This window comes from Oncorhynchus mykiss, chromosome 17 (genome assembly GCF_013265735.2).
Source record: "Oncorhynchus mykiss isolate Arlee chromosome 17, USDA_OmykA_1.1, whole genome shotgun sequence".
Taxonomy (NCBI): Eukaryota; Metazoa; Chordata; class Actinopteri; order Salmoniformes; family Salmonidae; genus Oncorhynchus; species Oncorhynchus mykiss.
In genome coordinates this window covers 73001786-73020807 of record NC_048581.1, presented here as the reverse complement: position 1 = coordinate 73020807, position 19022 = coordinate 73001786, and the positions used below count along the sequence as shown (strand labels likewise).

Here is a 19022-nt window from a genome sequence, read left to right as displayed (position 1 = left end):
GAGAACGAGAGGTCAAACTAGGAGTGTAGGAAGTAAATAATAGGTTTGCGTGAATGCTGTTAGTGAGAGTGCGGGTGTCTGTCCCTTTTGCTGTGCAGGTGGACAGCCATTGGGTGGCCACATAAGATTGTGACCCAGATAGAGATGGTGTCGTCCCAGCATGTTGAGGATGAAGAACGCTTCAACAAGATCCAGCAGGCTGACCAGAACAACTTCCAGGAGCGCCTGGACTCTCTACAGGTGAGCCATGCTTTCAAATCCCCAGCCTTTGAAAAAAATTACCCTTTTCTGTTGCCTGCCTCTGCATATGTTGGTGCAGATGGTGGTGGCTGGCTTTTCTGGGTACACGGACATCAGCCGAGCCCACGAGGTGGCCAACGAGGTACGACGTGTGGGCAAGCAGCTAAAGGAGTCCCAGACCATGGCCCAGACATACAACAACCGGGACCGTCTGTTTGGCATCCCTATCACCAACGTGAGTGTGGCGTTATTGACTCGATCTGCCTCCCCAATGGCTTCTACTTGAGTTGATGTAGACTATGCTGTTGTTGAGCAATCAACCAACATGTAAAAACAAAGACTGACTGGCTGCTGTGTCTGTGTTGCAGTACGACCGTCTGCAGAAGCTGATCAGGGACTTCCAGCCATTCAGAGACCTGTGGACCACCACGTCAGACTGGCTGCGGTGGCACGAGAGCTGGCACAATGATCCCCTTTCCATCATTGACCCCGAGCAGCTGGAGCGCAACGTCACAGACGCCTTCAAGACTATGCACAAGTGTGTCAAAATGTTCAAGGACATCCCCGGTGAGCAGTGGTAGATAAAGTACTCATTTGTCATACTTGAGTAAAAGTAAAGATACCTTAATCGTAAATGAATCAAGTGAAAGTCAAGTGAAAATACTACTTGAGTAAAAGTCTAAAAGTATTTGGTTTTAAATATACTTAAGTATCAATAGTATAAGTATAAATCATTTCAAGTTCCTTATATTAAGCAAACCAGACGGCACCATTTTTTATTGACGGATAGCCAGGGGCACACTCCAACACTCAGAAATAATTTAGGCAGTAGGGATGACCAGGGGTGATCTCTTGATAAGTGTGTGAATTGGACCATTTTCCTGTCAAAATGTAACAAGCACTTTTGGGTGTCAGGGAAAATGTATGGAGTAAAAAAAAAAAGTACATTATTTTCTTTAGGAATGTAGTAAAGTAAAAGTTGCCATAAATAGTTAAGTCATTTTTGGGGGTATCTGTACTTTACTTAAGTAAAAATACTTTAAAGTACTACTTAAGTACTTTACACCACTGCCGGTGAGTGACGCTTTATCAAGTAATCAAATCTGATTTGTATACAAAGTGCTTAACATGGCCTAAACCTCCCAAAACCAAGAATCAATGAGTGGCAAGGGGGAAAAGATCTGTCTCTACCTCTTTCCTTCTCTCTCCCTCCCTACTTACCTACACCAGCATGTCAGGAGGTGGCTGCTGACATCCGGGGGAAGATAGATGACTTCCGTCCCTACATCCCTCTGATCCAGGGCCTGAGGAATCCTGGGATGAGGGGCAGACACTGGCAGCTGCTGTCAGACCGCATCCACATGAATGTCAAGCCCAAGGCCAACCTCACTTTCTCCCGTTGCCTGGAGCTAGGCCTGCAGGACCATGTGGATGAGATAGCACGGGTGGCCGAGGTGGCAGGGAAGGAGTACGCCATCGAACAGGTACTGGATAACTGCATGCAGTAATAAAGTGGCTAATATCTGTTACAGCCAATAGCGCTGACGGACACAGTTATCTAATATCATAATTTGGGGCTGAACTGAATGTGTCCCTGTCCTCCCTCTCCCCATTCAGGCTCTGGATAAGATGGAGCATGAGTGGTCGACGGTGGCCTTCGAGGTGTTGCCCTACAAGGAGACGGGCACTTACATCCTGAAGAGCCCAGATGAGGCGTCACAGCTGCTGGATGACCACATCGTCATGACCCAGAGCATGTCTTTCTCCCCCTACAAGAAACCCTTTGAGGAACGCATCAGCACGTGGGAGAGCAAGCTCAGGATGACTCAGGTACAGCAGAAAGATACATAAGTCTGACTGGGTGTCATTGGAAGGAGAAGGAGGCTAAAGTAACATTGAAAGTGTCCAGCTAGGTGAATGGAGAGCCTTAAAAGGCTGATTGGCCCATTCTCACCATTTTAAAATCCCTGTAGTAGATGTTGTTCATTCTTCATGAGATGTTTCAAAGCCTCATTAATGTTGTGTGACTGCCCTCTGCTGGTGCTTGCAGGATGTGCTGGAAGAGTGGCTGACCTGCCAGCGCTCTTGGCTTTACCTGGAGCCTATCTTCAGCTCTGACGACATCAACCGCCAGTTGCCTGTAGAGGGAAAGAGGTACCAGACCATGGAGCGCACCTGGAGGAAAGTGATGAAGAGCGCCTATGACAACAAACAGGTGAGATACTGTAATCACAACACAACAACCCACATCATGCTTAGATCGACTTCAATAAGGTTTAGTGTTGATACTGAGTGTAAACTAAATGTGTATTGTGTGTGTGCATACGTGCATGTGTGTGTCTAGGTGATTGACCTGTGCCCGGACCCCCGTCTGTTGGACAGTCTGAGGGATTGTAATAAGCTGTTGGAGCTGGTGCAGAAGGGTCTGAGCGACTACCTAGAGACCAAGCGTGGCTCCTTCCCCAGGTATGCTGTCACTATTGACTGTGTTTCAGCTCTAACCAATATGACTGTTTATTTAAAATCAGTATTACAGATGAATTCGATAGTTGTTGATTAATACCATTAGAAACAGCTTTGAATTGATCTTTCTCAGAAATGGCAACAGAGAACTTTTGCCTTTGCAGGTTCTATTTCCTGTCTGACGACGAGCTCCTGGAGATTCTCTCCCAGACCAAGGATCCCACAGCAGTACAGCCTCATCTGCGCAAATGCTTTGAGAACATTGCACGGGTTAGTCTGTCTTTCTCTATCCCCCTGCGCCCCTTTTCATATATTCCTTTTCTCAAGTTAACTGTCTATCTCTTCTCCTTCTCTGTGTCCCACAGCTTAAGTTCCAGTCAGACCTGCAGATCACTCATATGTACTCTGGGGAGGGGGAGGAGGTCAAGCTCTGCCTGCCAGTGTGGCCCTCTGGGAATGTGGAGGACTGGCTGAGAGAGGTGGAGAAGTCTATGAAGGCCTGTCTGAGGGACAACATTGAACGCTCGCTGAAGGTCTATCCACAGGTCAGCCCCTTACCAAATCTACAGTAGCAGTGCATGGGTCAAATTTTTGGGGAAGCCAAGCCAGGGGGAAAAAAGCCATATTACAATCTGTGTTGTGATAATTGGGTTGTTTGCTCTATAACCTGTTAGTTCATATGCCACCGTGATATATAGGCCTAAGGCCCAGACAATAAGAAGACAACAGTCACACAGTGGCAGAATAAATTCAACCACATGGTTGTTTCATCACAAAACCGGAGAGCAACATCTGTCTGGTGAAGTCCAAAGGATATTTGAATGTAACAGTTACATGACCTACAGCATGGGCAAGCAAGTTAATAATGTTTTGTTTACAAGTTCGAAAATGTACAACTACTGATTTAGAACCACAGAGTTACCGCAAGTCACAAAGAAAACAGGAGATGCCTTCTCTATTCAAGCACCATTTCAACATTTCAATATCATCAAATCACCTACGCTTGTTCTAATACAGTGACAACTTAAAGATAGCAAAAACAATTTAGACCAATCAACGTAAGCTAAATATGTGTGGCTGTCCATGTTACTGATTTGTGCGTGTGTGTGCAAGTAGAAAAACATGTAGACTCTCCGGCCGTACTTGTAGAGAAATGCCAATCCCATTCTCCTGTCTTTCATGTTGCCCAAATGGTCTATGACTGTCATACATTAAACACTTTACATTTTTGTTGTCCTAGGCTACCTGGCTAAAATGCTTGCTCGCTAACTTAACTTCCTTTAAATGGGCAACAATGAGCCAGCTAGTTAATATTACATCTAGCTACATATTGAACTCCCATCCTCTCAGGCCAGGGGCACAAGGTATGAATTTATAGTTGGATCAGATTCACCGTTGTAATCATTGGCCAGTATGGAGAATTAAGTAAAAGTCCAAATCCTTATCTCCATCCATGGCTAATTTAGGAAAGGGACGATTTTAACTAGCTAGCTAGCCAGCTAGCCAGCCATTGGAAGACAACGACACAATGAGATGCAACAATTCAAGTTCTGTCAATTACGTTATGCTTTTGATGTGATTGGTGTTAAGATAATTCCGAACTGACTTCCCTTGACACTTTTTTTTGGTTCGCCAGGACCAACCACAGTTGAGCTCACTGAGTTTAGCTCAATGCTGATTGGCTATTATTTTAAAATGTTTTTATAAAGGGAGACCAAATGCTTGTTGGCTTCCCTTGCTATCGAATTCAATGCTGTGGGTGGCAATGATATCATACATGTTTAGGCCAGACAGCGTCAGATACTTAAGTGATAATGGCCAAAAAGGCGATGTTTGGAGGATATATCGGCATGGGTGTTAGGCTTTCTAGGGTTGCTACCCAGGCTGTCTGGTCGTTCGTTGTATTAGTTCTGTTGCCTTAGACGTGAACCAGTCTTTCTGTTCTGTATCTATGGACGCGACCCAGTCATACCTTCTAAATGTTCCATTGCCATACTGGCTAGCAGCGTTCTTATCCCTTGCTTGCGATCTAGCCAACTATGGCTAACTTAAAGTGCAGACAGAATAAAAGCAAATTATTTGCATTTGTTTAAGCTGTTTTCTAATGACATTTATTTGGATAATGCTACAGCCAGAACATTGAGCTAATGAGGCGCAATTTCGCCTGGCGTAGAAAATGTGCTCACTCGTCAGGACACTTGTTCAGAGAAGCTATCAAACAATCACTTCAAACTGAAGCTGAAGACTGCAAACTTGCTGTACTTCGTTTTGTTTTACCGTTTTTCAATTGACATTTCTTTGTATATATATCCATGGATATGATCGTTTTTTTTCTTGGTCCATTTTCGGGGGAAGCCTGACTTCCCTTGGCAGCCATGAACACACACAACTGCCAATATATCAACCGGTGGACAGAAAACTACACAGTTCAAACATGATTTTGTCTTACTGTATTGTCATCTGTTACACTGGGCTAAGGTTTTTGGATTTTCCAAATAGTGCCCAAGCTTTGTGAAACGCACTGACAACTGATGTGTGTGTGCCCTCCTGTCCCTTCCCCTTAGCAACCACGTACAGAGTGGGTGTTATCATGGCCTGGGCAGGTGGTGATCGCTGGCTGCCAGACCTTCTGGACCACTGAGGTGTCAAATGCACTGGAGCAGGGAGACCTGACTGACCGACTCTATCCCCAGCTACAAACACAGGTGTGTATCCTAAGTTTTCCCAAAGCTTGGCTAGACCTTGGCTATAGATGGGTTAGTTGACAACGTTACGAAAACCATGTGTATTTTTGTGATTTTGGATGGCCAGATTGCTAGCAAGAATGACAAGAAACTGCCACGTGGGGAATCGTAAGTGTCTTGTTTAAGTGTTTTGTCTGACTTCATGTCAGTACTATTGCTAAAGTGTGCTAGCTAGCTAACCAACAACTAACAATGTATTTGAGAGACAACAATTGCTTATTGTGCAAATGTATTTATGTTTTCAATAAACATTGGAGAGGAAATATAGCTTACATGTTGTCAATCTAAGCTAACCTCATCTATTTGGCCCATAGTTGCACACAAGTCAGTTGTTGCTAAACAACTGTTACGAATCCCTTTTGGCCCGACAGTCTGGGGGGGGGGGGGGGGGGGGGGGGGGTGGTAATGAGACCCGTAACATAACTCATGCAATTTATAATAGTGACAAAGTAAAAGTGAGAACGAAATAACCACGACAACTGAAATATACCGTCAAACTCAGGGTTTGTGAAACACACAGTAATGGGGGGAGCAGGAAAAGGGGCTGAGCTGGACCCAAGGAAAGAAACAATAACTATTCAAAAACAATCCTAACCCCTAAGCTAGACTAGCCTACTTTAACAACAGCTAACTAACTAACTAACCAAAAATACAGTGGGTGGTCCGCCCAGTTCTAACTAGTGTATTTAACAAAGTGTACCTACGGGTAGTGTATGCCCATGGGCGACTTGTCTTGGTTCCCCCTTTTCCCACCAGCAAACAAACACCATAACCAAAAACAATACTCACAGGTGATGAAAGTGCTATGGAGGTGCTCAAACAAAAGAGAGGTCAATACACAAAGAGAGAGTGAAACAGAGAGATTGAGCTCCACAGCAAACAACTGACAGGGTTTTTAAACAAAGGGAAAGGAACGGTGATTGGGTAGGAAACAGGAGGAGGTGTGTCTTCTGATTGATGATTGGTGACTGATTGGGGAGTGATGATTTTCACCTGTGAGGGGAGAAGGAGAGAAAAGAAGCACATACTGGATACACACACAGGATACTTGTATCCGTAACACTCCCACCCTTAAAAGAGCAACCTTAGGGATTGCGACCACAGTATTTCAATGAATAACCCACAAGAACAACAACAAAGTCAACCTTACAAAACATACAAAAATCATTTTTACACACGAGATTGGCGTTGTCTATCAGGAGTTTGAAGCACATAGTCAGTTTCACTTATTTTCTTTTCAATTAAATAAGGACCAGAGAAAGGAGCTGACAGTGAAGATCCTGGAACAGGTAATAACACCAGTACTTGGTCACCTGGCTGTAGTGGACGAGAAACAGCCTCTTTATCATAGTGTCTTTTCATGCTCCTCTGTGAGGAAGACAGAGCTTCCTTTGCGAGAGCACAAGCTTGGTGTAGGCGCTCACGAAAGCGACTAACGTAGTCCAACACATTCTCATCTCCTGTACACAACTCTTCTCTGGGGAGAAGGAGAGAAAAGAAACACACACTGGATACACACACAGGATACTTGTATCCGTAACACAACCAACCTGTCTAATTTGTAGCTGAAGTTCAGATGTGCATGGAAAACATTTGACATTTTAGTCATTTAGTAGACGCTCTTATCCAGAGGGACTTACAGTAGAGTGAGTGCATAAATGTTTATACTTTTTTCTCTGTGGGAATCAAACCCACAACCCTGGTGTTGCAAGCGCCATGATCTACCTACTGAACCAACTGGGACCATCAGTATTGCTTCAATGGGCTATGATATCATTGTGAAGAATGTGAAAGAGAATATGTGACTGACAGTGTCCTCCCCTTTGTTATGGTGTAGCTGGGAGACCTGGTGCAGCTGGTGAGGGGCCGCCTGTCTAAGATGCAGAGAGCTGTTCTGTCTGCCCTCATCGTCATAGAGGTCCATGCCAAGGACGTGGCAGCCAAGCTGGTAGAGGAGGGCGTCTCCAGCATCAATGACTTTGAGTGGATCAGCCAGCTCAGGTTTGACCTGCCCAACAAAATATACCTGCTGCTCATATGATGTACTTCTGCCTTAGAGAGCTAACGATTTGGGTTGAACCATTGTGTGCAGATGACATGCAAAAATCTGTGAACATTCCAGATTCCCCTTAATTAATATTTGTTTCTAGGTATTACTGGGCTCGAAATGACCTGTATATCCGGGCGGTGAACGCAGAGTTCCTCTATGGATATGAGTACCTGGGCAACTCAGGACGCCTGGTCATCACCCCACTCACAGACCGGTAAACTTTGGCTACCCTCCATTGGGTCTCAATGACTCCCGCCCTTGTTATGAAAGCATGTCTCACCCATAGAGATAGATTGAGGACTCTAGTGCCCAAAAGCCCGTTTTAGCATAGGCAGCGCCATTGAGGACTTTCCCCATTTTGAAGTAGTCAATTCCATTTAGATGACCAGGAAGGATCAGCCAATGAATTATACTTGTGATGAAACATTCCATAACTGCAGTTGGCAGTAAATCGCCATCCTTGGCTTTAAACGTGTTCAAACAACACACACTAGGTGGCAGTGTGCACCTTTTCAGTTTGTTTGCCAACTCATAGAAGTAGTTGAAGTAGAAAATGGACTACTTCAAAATGGAGACGGCCTCAATGGCGCTGGTGATGCTCTCACAGACGCCGTAATGGGATAGATACAATGATGTTTATCTAAAGCTGAATGTCACTCAAACCGACCACTTTGAGCACTTCAAGCACTCGATCACTCGATATATGTGTTCACGAGTCAATCGAGTCAACAAGGGCTCCACAGCGCCTTTTGGAAGCCTCTTTATTTAGTGGGCATCCTATGCCGACTGTGCCCTTGGTAGCAACTTCTTCCCACGAATCTTAGCATGTTACCTAGCATCAACAGTCACTACTGCGTCGCCCACTACTGCGTCAAGAAATCTGTAATTAATTAATTTTCAAGTTTAATTTTGAGGATGTCTTAGTCTAGCGGTTTACACCTAGCAAAGTAGTCCAGTGTATTTCTGAAGTTTGATCATGTACATGAAAACTTGTCCATTATTACCTTGCTAGCTGAGCCTGAGCCAGTCACTGACTTATATGAACGAAAGGGATGCTAACCAACCAGCTAGTGCAACACTAAATGCAATTCTCCTTCTATAAGCAAGCTAGCTAGTTACTGTAAAATGCACTGATGCTTCTATACACAAGCTAGTGTAACGGATGTGAAATGGCTAGCTAGTCAGCGGGGGTGCGCGCTAAATAGCGTTTCAATCGGTGACGTCACTAGCTCTGAGGACCTTGAAATAGTGGTTCCCCTTGCTCTGCAAGGGCCGTGGCTTTTGTGGAGCAATGGGTAGCGATGCTTCGTGGGTGACTGTTGTTGATGTGTGCAGAGGGTCCCTGGTTCGTACCCGGGTATGGGCGAGGGGACGGTCTAAAGTTATACTGTTACATTGATGCTGTTGACCCGGATCACTGGTTGCTGCGGAAAAGGAGGTCAAATAGGGGGTGAGTGTAATGGAGGTGAAACGGCTAGCTAGTCAGCGGTTGTGCGCGCTAAATAGCGTTTCAATTGGTGACGTCACTTGCTCTGAGACCTTGAAGTAGTGGTTCCCCTTGCTCTGCAAGGGCCGTGGCTTTTGTGGAGCGATGGGTAGCGATGCTTCGTGGGTGACTGTTGATGTGTGCAGAGGCTCTCTGGTTCGCGCCCGGGTATGGGCGAGGGGACGGTCTAAAGTTATACTGTTACACTAGCTAGTTACCTTGCTATTTTAGTAATATTATTTTATCTCAATGAATTATTTTTAATGAAGCAGCAAGGAACGTGCTCTGCCGTGAGTCTGTACAATATCGAGTCTGAGGCTGAGCTGTGCATTTATCTGCCCCCCCAATGTTACAACATAGCAATTGGTGCTTTGGAAACATGCTGAAATACAGACTGGCTGCTGGCAACATGTCTACAACTTATCAGCAAGCTGTTAAACTATCGTAAATAAGTGACAAGCTACACACTGTTTATAAGTGCAGTGCCCAAAATCTATAGCTAGCAGGAGATAAAATTCCATCCCAGTGTTTGTCAGTGAAGCTAGCAGCAGGCAGGCTACAACAAGCTAAAACCAGTTGATGAAAACATTGGGGACTGATATACTTGCACATGGCTGTTGAATAAAGGATTTAGGGTTTGTGAGTCTATGGTCTCACCCCTTGCTCCCTCCCCCTCTCAGGTGCTACCTGACCCTGACAGGGGCACTGCACCTGAAGTTCGGAGGGGCCCCTGCGGGTCCAGCAGGAACAGGGAAGACAGAGACCACTAAAGACTTGGGGAAAGCCCTGGCTATCCAGACTGTAGTCTTCAACTGCTCGGATCAGCTGGACTTCATCGCCATGGGCAAGTTCCTCAAGGGACTGGCCAGGTTAGTCCTTAAATAAAACACCAAACTGGTATAAATATAAATTGTATGTGCTACAAAAGAACACAAGCCTTATTCTAAAATTAATTAAATTGTATTTTTTCCTCATCAATCTACACACAAGACCCCATAATGACAAAGCAATTTTTAGCACATTTATTAAAAATAAAACACTGAAATATTACATTTCCATAAATATTCAGACCCTTTACATTGTTGAAGCACCTTTGGCAGCGATTACAGCCTTGAGTCTTCTTGGGTATAACGCTACCGTCTTGGCACCTGTATTTGGGGAGTTTTTTCCCATTCTTGTCTGCATATCCTCTCAAGCTCTGTCAGGTTGGATGGGGAGTGCAGCTTCACAGCTATTTTCACGTTTCTCCAGAGATGTTCGATTGGGTTCAAGTCCGGGCCCTGTCTGGGCCACTCAAGGACAATCATAGACTTGTCCCGAAGCCACTCATGCACTGTGTGCTTAGGGTTATTAGGTCCTGTGCACTCTGGAGCAGATTTCTATCGAGGATCTCTCTGTTCTTTGCTTCATTCATCTTTCCCTGGATCCTGACCAGTCTCCCAGTCCCTGCCGCTGAAAACCATCCCCACAGCATGATGCTGCCACCACCGTACTTCACCGTACGGATGTGGACATGTTTCTTCCAGACGTGACGTTTGGCATTCAGGCCAAAGATTTCCATCTTGGTTTCATCAGATCAGAGAATCTTGTTTCTCATGGTCAGAGTCCTTTAGGTGCCTCTTGGCAAACTGCAAGCGGACTGTCGTGCCTACTACTGAGGAGTGGAATCCATCTGGCCACTCTACCATGAAGGCCTGATTGATGGAGTGCTGCAGAGATGGTTATCTTTCTGGAAGGTTATCCCATCTCCACAGAGGAACTCTGGAGCTCTGTTAGTGACCATCGGGTTCTTGTTCACCTCTCCGACCAAGGCCCCTGATTGCACAGTTTGGCTGGGCGGCCAGCTCTAGGAAGAGTCTTGGTGATTCCAAACTTCTTTCATTTAAGAATGATGGAGGCCGAGTGGCGCAGCGGTCAAAGGCACTGCATCGCAGTGCTAGAGGCATCGCTACAGATCCGTGTTCTCCCAAGTCTGTACGGGAGATGCAGCGATGGGACAAGACTTTAACTACAAATTGGGGAGAAAAAGGGGTAAAATAATAATAATAAATGAAAAATAACAAAATAGAAAAAAACTATAATTTAGAAAACAAATTGAATGATGGAGGCCACTGTGTTATTGGGAACCTTCAATGCTGTAGAAATGTTTTGGTACCCTTCCCCAGATCTGTGACTCGTCACAATCCTGTCTTTGAGCTCTACGGACAGTTCCTTCGACCTCATGGCTTGGTTTTTGCTCTGACATGCACTGTCAACTGTGGGACCTTATATAGGCAGGTGTGTGCCTTTCCAAATCATGTCCAATCAATTGAATTTACCGCAGGTGGACTGCAAACAATTTGTAGAAACATCTCAAGGATGGATCAATGGACACAGGATGCAGCTGAGCTCACTTTCGAGTCTCATAGCAAAGGGTCTGAATACTTATATAAATAAGGTTTCTGTTTTTTATTTTTAATACATTTGCAAAAATGTCTAAAAACCTGTTTATGCTTTGTCATTATGGGTTATTGTGTGTAGAATGGTGAAGAAAAAATACAATAAATACAATCCATTTTAGAATAAGACTAACGGAACAAAATGTGGGAAAAAGGAAGGGGTCTGAATAATTTCCAAATGCATTGTATATCCTGTTGAATGTATTTAAATTGTTTTGTGGGGCTACTGTGATCTACTGTATCTCCTGTAGTTCTGGAGCCTGGGCATGTTTTGATGAGTTTAACCGCATTGATGTGGAGGTGCTGTCAGTGGTGGCCCAACAAATCGCCACCATCAATAAGGCCCAGCATCAGAGGGTGAACAAAAACATACACAAACCATACACAAACACAGTCATAGACAACATGTACACAGTCAAAAGTGCATACACACATGAAAATATTACAGATTTGTATGTCTGTGCGTGCGTTTGTTTGTGTGTGTGTTTGTGTCTCTCAGGCGGAGCGATTTGTGTTTGAGGGGCAAGAGATCCCTCTTGTTGCGTCTTGTGCTGTTTTCATCACCATGAACCCTGGTTACGCCGGCCGCACTGAACTACCAGATAACCTAAAGGTAGCTACATAAAATTGCCCAAAAACATTTCAAAGTTCACATCCCTGGCAGGGTATTGTAAAAACAAAGCACTGAGGTGTGACTAACACATTATTTTTCTATCTGTTTGTCTTAAGGCTCTGTTCCGTCCTGTTGCTATGATGGTCCCTGATTATGCTATGATCGCTGAGATCTCTCTCTACTCCTTTGGCTTCAGCGATGCTAAAGTCCTCTCCAAGAAGATCACCACCACCTTCAAACTGTCCTCCGAGCAGCTCAGCTCCCAGGTGGTACCCTAGTCTACATAGAATCTTTGCCCCAGTACCCATATCCGCATCATGCCTTATTGAGGGTCAAGCTTTATATACAGTGCTGTATTTCTTTGTGAAAGTTGTCGTGGAAATTATAATCAATAATGAGTAGAGACAAGGTCAGTCATCAATCAGGGTATTACTTTATTCAAAATGTATTAATAACATCAATAAATTATTGCAATAATGAAGCTGGTCAACGACCCACCCGTAGGTGATTCGTTGACAGCCCAACGAGCGGATTTGAGCCACAGCATTTTATAGCAAAGTACATGCCCTGAATGTTCATGACAAACAACAGATGTATGGAATGGGTCACAAGGTTAGGATTTGTATGAAAGATACTAATAATTTACAGCAGACTATATCTGCTATAAAGACTGTTCTCATTGTGTAGAAACCAGGGTCTGACCCCCAAAACAAAGTTCCTCTCATCATTATCCATACCGGAGCCATCTCCACCCTGGTACCTCCCAGCACATAAACACCAACACATTCTATGGAATGCGGGCTCCGAGAGAGGACAAGACCATCATAAATCAGTTGTTAGAGTTAAATCTCAGAAGCTCCTCTCAGTTCACACAGACACAATAGAGTTCTAAGAACCCTATTTTGTTGCATAAAACAACCATTTGATGCAATAACAATATTATTAACATAATCATGTAATTTCTCCACAATAATCCCCCATTTTGAGATTTTTCTCAACCTAATAGAAAATTACAAGGTTTAAAACATTAATTCACATGTAGAAAACAAAGAAGGCCCAACCCAAACTTATAGGGGAAAAAAACGTCCTTGCACTAGTATACTACTGTCGGTCCCTCTCCTTGTTCGGGCAGCGTTCGGCGGTCGACGTCACCGGTCTTCTAGCCATCGCCACGCCACCTTTCATTTCCATTTGTTTTGTCTTGTTTACCTGCACACCTGGTTTACGTCTCCTCATAATTACTGTGTATTTAGCCCTCTGTTCCCTCCATGTCTGTGTGGGGTATTGTTTATTGTCGAGGCACGTTTCCAGCTGGTTAGCGCCAGGTTTTATGTATACCTGTGTTTTGTGGCAGCTGGTACTTTGTACTTTGTTTGTGGTACTGTGTGCTGTCTTACTTGTTTTGGGCATTTGGTGATGGTGACGCTGTTGCGTTCTGGTCTTACTATTTGCCTCAGTAAAGTACTTCGTGTTCACTCATCTCTGCTCTCCTGCGCCTGACTTCCATGCACCAGCTACACCCACCGTAAATTACCATCTGTTGGTTCATTGAGCCTTTTAACTTAACATAAAATGATCCTTCATTGGGAATGATATAAACATTAAAATATTGTTAAGAATCTAATCAGAGTACATTTTTCATCAGTATGAAACAAATCATCTTGTTGATACTGAGCATGCTCCCATTGGTCAGCATAGGGGAAATAACTATTTCCATCCCCAAAAACAAAGAACTTGCATATCTTGTTGGATAAATCCAGGTAGTGACTCCTGGTTTAAGGGAAATGGATTCCATTAGTGCCTAATGAACATGACCCAGGGCAAGCATCATGAATCCACTACTTATAAGGCAACTCCTATAGTCTCTATGTGCCATTAGCACCATACCTGCTATAGTTCCAGAGTATTATCATTGTCATCAAAAATGTAATTTGGTAATGGATATAAGTCAAATAGATTAGGATCAGTTTCACCCTCCATTCACCAATCAATCCATAATACATGAGTTGCTTCACTCAAAGTTAAAACCGTCAGTTTTAAGAACCCTATTTTGTTGCATAAAACAACCATTTGCTGCAATAACAGTATTATTAACATAATCTTGTAATTTCTCCACAATAAAGTTTGACTGATGTATATTTGTGCAGGATCACTATGACTTTGGTATGAGAGCTGTGAAGACCGTGATCTCTGCTGCTGGAAACTTGAAGAGGGAGAATCAAGATATGAATGAGGTTAGAACAACACTTTATATGCCTAAATACACTGACCAGGTTATCAATAACCTGATGTAATCGGCCTGTCTCCCATCTCTAACTTCCAGGAACTGATCTGTCTACGGGCCATACGAGACGTCAACGTCCCCAAGTTCCTCCAAGATGACCTCAAGCTTTTCAACGGCATTGTGTCCGATCTCTTCCCCAAGATACGGGAGGAGCCCATCGACTATGGCACCCTGGAGAAGTCAATTCGCAATGTGTGTGCCAAGAAGAACCTCAAGGATGTGGATGGTTCGTACTCTATGGGGACACACAGCTTGTTTTTGTACTGTCTAACCTACATTATATCTGCTTATTAGTGATACTGTGCTATTGAGATTAGAATATAGGTATAAATTGGGAGGGAAATAATATATTTTTTTTAACATGGTTTAATTTCCCATGTGTAAATGCAGGATACATCACCAAGTGTATTCAGCTGTATGAGACTACTGTTGTGAGGCATGGACTGATGTTGGTGGGACCGTCCGGCTCCGGAAAAACCAAGGTCTGCATTCCCCAAAAACCTCTCTTTACCAGCAGCACATGATATATGTATTTGAAGATGATTCTGGTATTACAAATTAATGTAATATATTGCCATTGGCTTGGATTGTGTGTCAGTGTTATGAGATCCTAGGGAAAGCGATGACGGCTCTGCAGGGCCAGGTCTCTGTGAGTGGTGGTGTTTATGAGGCTGTACAGACCTATGTCCTCAACCCCAAGTCCATTACCATGGGACAGCTCTACGGGGAGTTTGACCTGTTGACACATGAATGGTGAGTAATTGCTCCATGTGCACATAACAGACCATCGCATACCATATGTAGATTTGGGCACATACAGTACATAAACACTTAAACACCTGGTACATTACAAACACACATACAGTAGATAGCATATTGAATATCCTGAACACTCTCACACATCCATGCACACACACTCATGCCTCTTCTCCCTCTGTGTGTCTCCCTTCAGGTCGGATGGTATCCTGTCCTCTCTGATCCGTGGGGGGTCGTCCTCCATGGACGAGGAGAAGAAGTGGTATATGTTTGATGGGCCAGTGGACGCTGTGTGGATCGAGAACATGAACACTGTGCTGGATGACAATAAAAAACTCTGCCTGAGCTCTGGAGAGATCATCAAGCTCACAGACGTGAGAAACCTTTACATCTCTTCTGTCAGTTTTCCCTCTCATTTTGTTCCACACCTCATACCAGTTATGCACATTCAGAATACATGTGTGTATCCTCCTCCAGGTGCAGACGATGATGTTTGAGGTGCAGGACCTGGCTGTGGCGTCCCCGGCCACAGTGTCTCGTTGTGGGATGGTGTACCTGGAGCCTAGCATCCTGGGCCTCATGCCCTTCACTGAGTGCTGGCTGAGGACGGTCCCCGAACCCCTGAGGCCCTACACAGACCAGCTCAATTCCCTCTTCATCAGGTTTCTCCAGGTAACACAGAGGGCCGCTCAACAGGCATTTTACTAATGTTTATTCCACTTTACAACTGTATCATAAGTTAGTTGTTGTGAGTGTCTGGCTGTGTCAGGCCTTGTTCTGTTGGGCCTCAGGGGAAATTGAGTCTGTGTGTCTCTAGGATTCCATCACGTTTGTAAGGAAGTCTGTGAAAGAGGTAATCTTCTCCATGGACAGCAACCTCACATGCAGTCTGCTCAAACTGCTGGACTGTTTCTTCCAACCCTTCATCCATCGAGAGGTCAGTGAACACCACTCCATGCCACAAACACCCACACAATATACCCACCATCAGGAGACAAAAGGGATGAGTCATCAGCTGAGGTGATGGAGATGTTCATCTCTTGATGACTAGTCTGTCATGTACTGTGTGTTTGGCCAGGGGGAGAGGCCTCTTCTGCAGGAGAAGCTTGACCGGTTAAAGGAGCTGATTGAGCCCTGGTTCATCTTCTCTCTGGTGTGGAGTGTGGGAGCCACAGGGGACGCCCCCAGCTGCCAGCGCTTCAGTGCTTGGCTCAGGACCAAGATGGCAGAGGAGAAGGTTGAGTTGTGTTTTCCAGAGGAAGGCCTGGTGTATGACTACCAGCTTGATGATGCAGGAATCAGCAACATGGGAGACGAAGAGGAGGAGGACAGAGTGAGGAAGGTGAGCATTTGAAAAGCAAACATTCTGGAAATACCTTTAGAAACATAAAGGGCCATACAAGTGACATACATCCTATTGTGTAGGTGCACTGGGTCAGTTGGATGAAATCTGCCCAGAATGTGGTCATCACGCCAGAGACCAGCTACTCTGACATCATCGTACCCACACCAGACACAGTCCGCATTTCCTTCCTGATGGATATGCTGCTGTCTAACAAGAAGCCTGTAAGTGCCGCCCAATAAGGCACCCATAAATAGTGTATTATCAGTGTATCATTCCTGGTGAAAGCTTTTGTGAGTGTAATGGAGGAGTCTTTCTGTGAGTAGAGTTGTTCTTAGTCAGAGGCTCTGTGTTGACCAGGTGCTGTGCATTGGACCGACCGGCACAGGAAAGACCCTGACCATGTCTGACAAGCTGCTGAAGAACATGCCTGCTGAGTACATTACACACTTCCTTATGTTCTCTGCTCGCACTTCAGCCAACCAGACACAGGATTATATTGATAGCAAACTGGACAAGAGGTAAGCCTTTTACCAACATCTCTCTTTGTACTGTATGATCTGTGCTGTAATGTCTAAAGGCATTCTCATTCCTTTATATACTGACCTCTCTAACCAAAGCATGTATTTGTCAGGCGTAAGGGTGTGTTTGGGCCTCCCCTGGGGAAGTATTTTATCTTCTTCATTGATGACCTGAACATGCCCATTCTGGAGACTTACGGGGCCCAGCCCCCCATTGAGCTTCTCCGCCAGTGGATGGACCATGGAGGCTGGTATGACAGGAAGCAGATAGGTGAAGACCCTTCCTCCAAAGCTGAGTCTGCACATCTGGCTCCCATGGCTCTGTGAAGGCCACCACATTGAACTCTGCTTTGTCCTGCAGGCACTTTTAAACACCTGGTAGACATCAACTTTGCGTGCGCTATGGGACCCCCAGGAGGGGGCAGGAACCCCATAACCCAGCGTTTCACACGCCACTTTAACTTCCTCTCCTTCACTGAGATGGAGGATGCCAGCAAGAAGAAGATCTTCTCTACTATCCTGGGCAACTGGATGGGTGAGACGGCCTGACTGCCGAAAATGTATCCAACTGATGTTCATTTTGGTGAAGGGTTGAGGGTGGCTAGGTATGGTTGAGGCACCAGTCACATTGAGGAGGTGGTTTGTTAAGTTGCTGCAATCCTTTCTAATATATTTGTTGCTTTCTTACAGATGGAAATATAAGTAAAAAGGAACCAGGGAGTAAGTCAGAGAGGGAGACAGAGAGACAGAAGAAGGAGAGAGAGAAAGAGAAGACTGACACTCTAGAAATATGTTACCATGCATCATTATTTTAAACTCAGCAAAAAAGAAACGTCCCCTTTTCAGGACCCTGTCTTTCAAAGATAATTAGTAAAAATCCAAATAACTTCACAGATCTTCATTGTAAAGACTTTAAACACTGTTTCCCATGCTTATTCAAAGAACCATAAACAATGAATAAACATGCACCTGTGGAACGGTCGTTAAGACACTAACAGCTTACAGACAGTAGGCAATTAAGTTCACAGTTATGAAAACATATGACTCTAAAGAGACCTTCCTACTGACTCTGAAAAACACCAAAAGAAAGATGACCAAGGTCCCTGCTCATCTGCATGAACGTGTCTTAGACATGCTGCAAGGAGGCATGAGAAATGCAGATGTGGCCAGGTCAATAAATAGCAATGTCTGTGGCCAGGGCAATGTCACAATGTCTGTGAGACGCCTAAGACAGCACTACATGGAGACAGGACGGACAGCTGATCGTCCTCGCAGTGGCAGACCACGTGTAACAACACCTGCACAGGATCGGTACATCTGAACATCACACCTGCGGGACAGGTACAGGATGGCAGGTACAGGATGACAATTGCCCGAGTTACACCAGGAACGCACAATCCCTCCATCAGTGCTCAGACTGTCCGCAATAGGCGGTAAACGTCGCCTATGGGCACAAACCCACCGTCTCTGGACCAGACAGGACTGGCAAAAAGTGCTCTTCACTGACGAGTCGCAGTTTTGTCTCACCAGGGGTGATGGTTGGATTCGCCTTTATTGTCGTAGGAATGAGCTTTACACCGAGGCCTGTACTCTGGAGCGGGGTCGATTTGGAGGTGGAGGGTCCGTCATGGTCTGGGGCGGTGTATCACAGCATCATCGGACTGAGCATGTTGTCATTGCAGGCAATCTCAATGTTGTGCGTTACAGGAAAGACATCCTACTCCCTCATGTGGTACCCTTCCTGCAGGCTCATCCTGACATGATCCTCCAGCATGACAATGCCACCAGCCATACTGCTCGTTCTGTGCGTGATTTCCTGCAAGACAGGAATGTCAGTGTTCTGCCATGGCCAGCAAAGAGCCCGGCTCTCAATCCCATTGATCACGTCTGAGACCTGTTAGAATCGAGGGTGAGGGCTAGGGCCATTCCCTCCAGATATGTCCGGGAACTTGCAGGTGCTCATGGACACATTATTCAATTTCTGTTAGTCACTAGTCTGTGGAACTGTTTCAGTTTATGTCTCAGTTGATGAATCATGTTATGTTCATACAAATATTTACACGTTAAGTTTACTGGAAATAAACT

General features: G+C 44.9%; 1 protein-coding gene across 1 annotated transcript in view; it reads left to right on the top strand.

Moving 5' to 3' along the window:
- The window catches only part of dnah1 (dynein, axonemal, heavy chain 1), a 62868-nt gene that overhangs the window by 11672 nt on the left and 32174 nt on the right, over positions 1 to 19022 (top strand). Inside the window, exons 17-44 of the mRNA XM_021569659.2 lie at positions 99 to 240; positions 320 to 475; positions 609 to 807; positions 1471 to 1724; positions 1858 to 2070; positions 2291 to 2455; positions 2585 to 2706; positions 2868 to 2973; positions 3069 to 3248; positions 5268 to 5408; positions 7285 to 7448; positions 7598 to 7711; positions 9664 to 9852; positions 11673 to 11778; positions 11921 to 12034; positions 12151 to 12300; positions 14182 to 14268; positions 14358 to 14544; positions 14709 to 14800; positions 14917 to 15071; positions 15271 to 15448; positions 15552 to 15746; positions 15892 to 16011; positions 16153 to 16416; positions 16500 to 16640; positions 16777 to 16937; positions 17051 to 17208; positions 17299 to 17472. Of these exons, the coding sequence (XP_021425334.2) occupies positions 99 to 240; positions 320 to 475; positions 609 to 807; positions 1471 to 1724; positions 1858 to 2070; positions 2291 to 2455; positions 2585 to 2706; positions 2868 to 2973; positions 3069 to 3248; positions 5268 to 5408; positions 7285 to 7448; positions 7598 to 7711; positions 9664 to 9852; positions 11673 to 11778; positions 11921 to 12034; positions 12151 to 12300; positions 14182 to 14268; positions 14358 to 14544; positions 14709 to 14800; positions 14917 to 15071; positions 15271 to 15448; positions 15552 to 15746; positions 15892 to 16011; positions 16153 to 16416; positions 16500 to 16640; positions 16777 to 16937; positions 17051 to 17208; positions 17299 to 17472 (4427 nt within the window). The remainder of the gene's footprint in view (positions 1 to 98; positions 241 to 319; positions 476 to 608; positions 808 to 1470; positions 1725 to 1857; positions 2071 to 2290; positions 2456 to 2584; positions 2707 to 2867; positions 2974 to 3068; positions 3249 to 5267; positions 5409 to 7284; positions 7449 to 7597; positions 7712 to 9663; positions 9853 to 11672; positions 11779 to 11920; positions 12035 to 12150; positions 12301 to 14181; positions 14269 to 14357; positions 14545 to 14708; positions 14801 to 14916; positions 15072 to 15270; positions 15449 to 15551; positions 15747 to 15891; positions 16012 to 16152; positions 16417 to 16499; positions 16641 to 16776; positions 16938 to 17050; positions 17209 to 17298; positions 17473 to 19022) is intronic.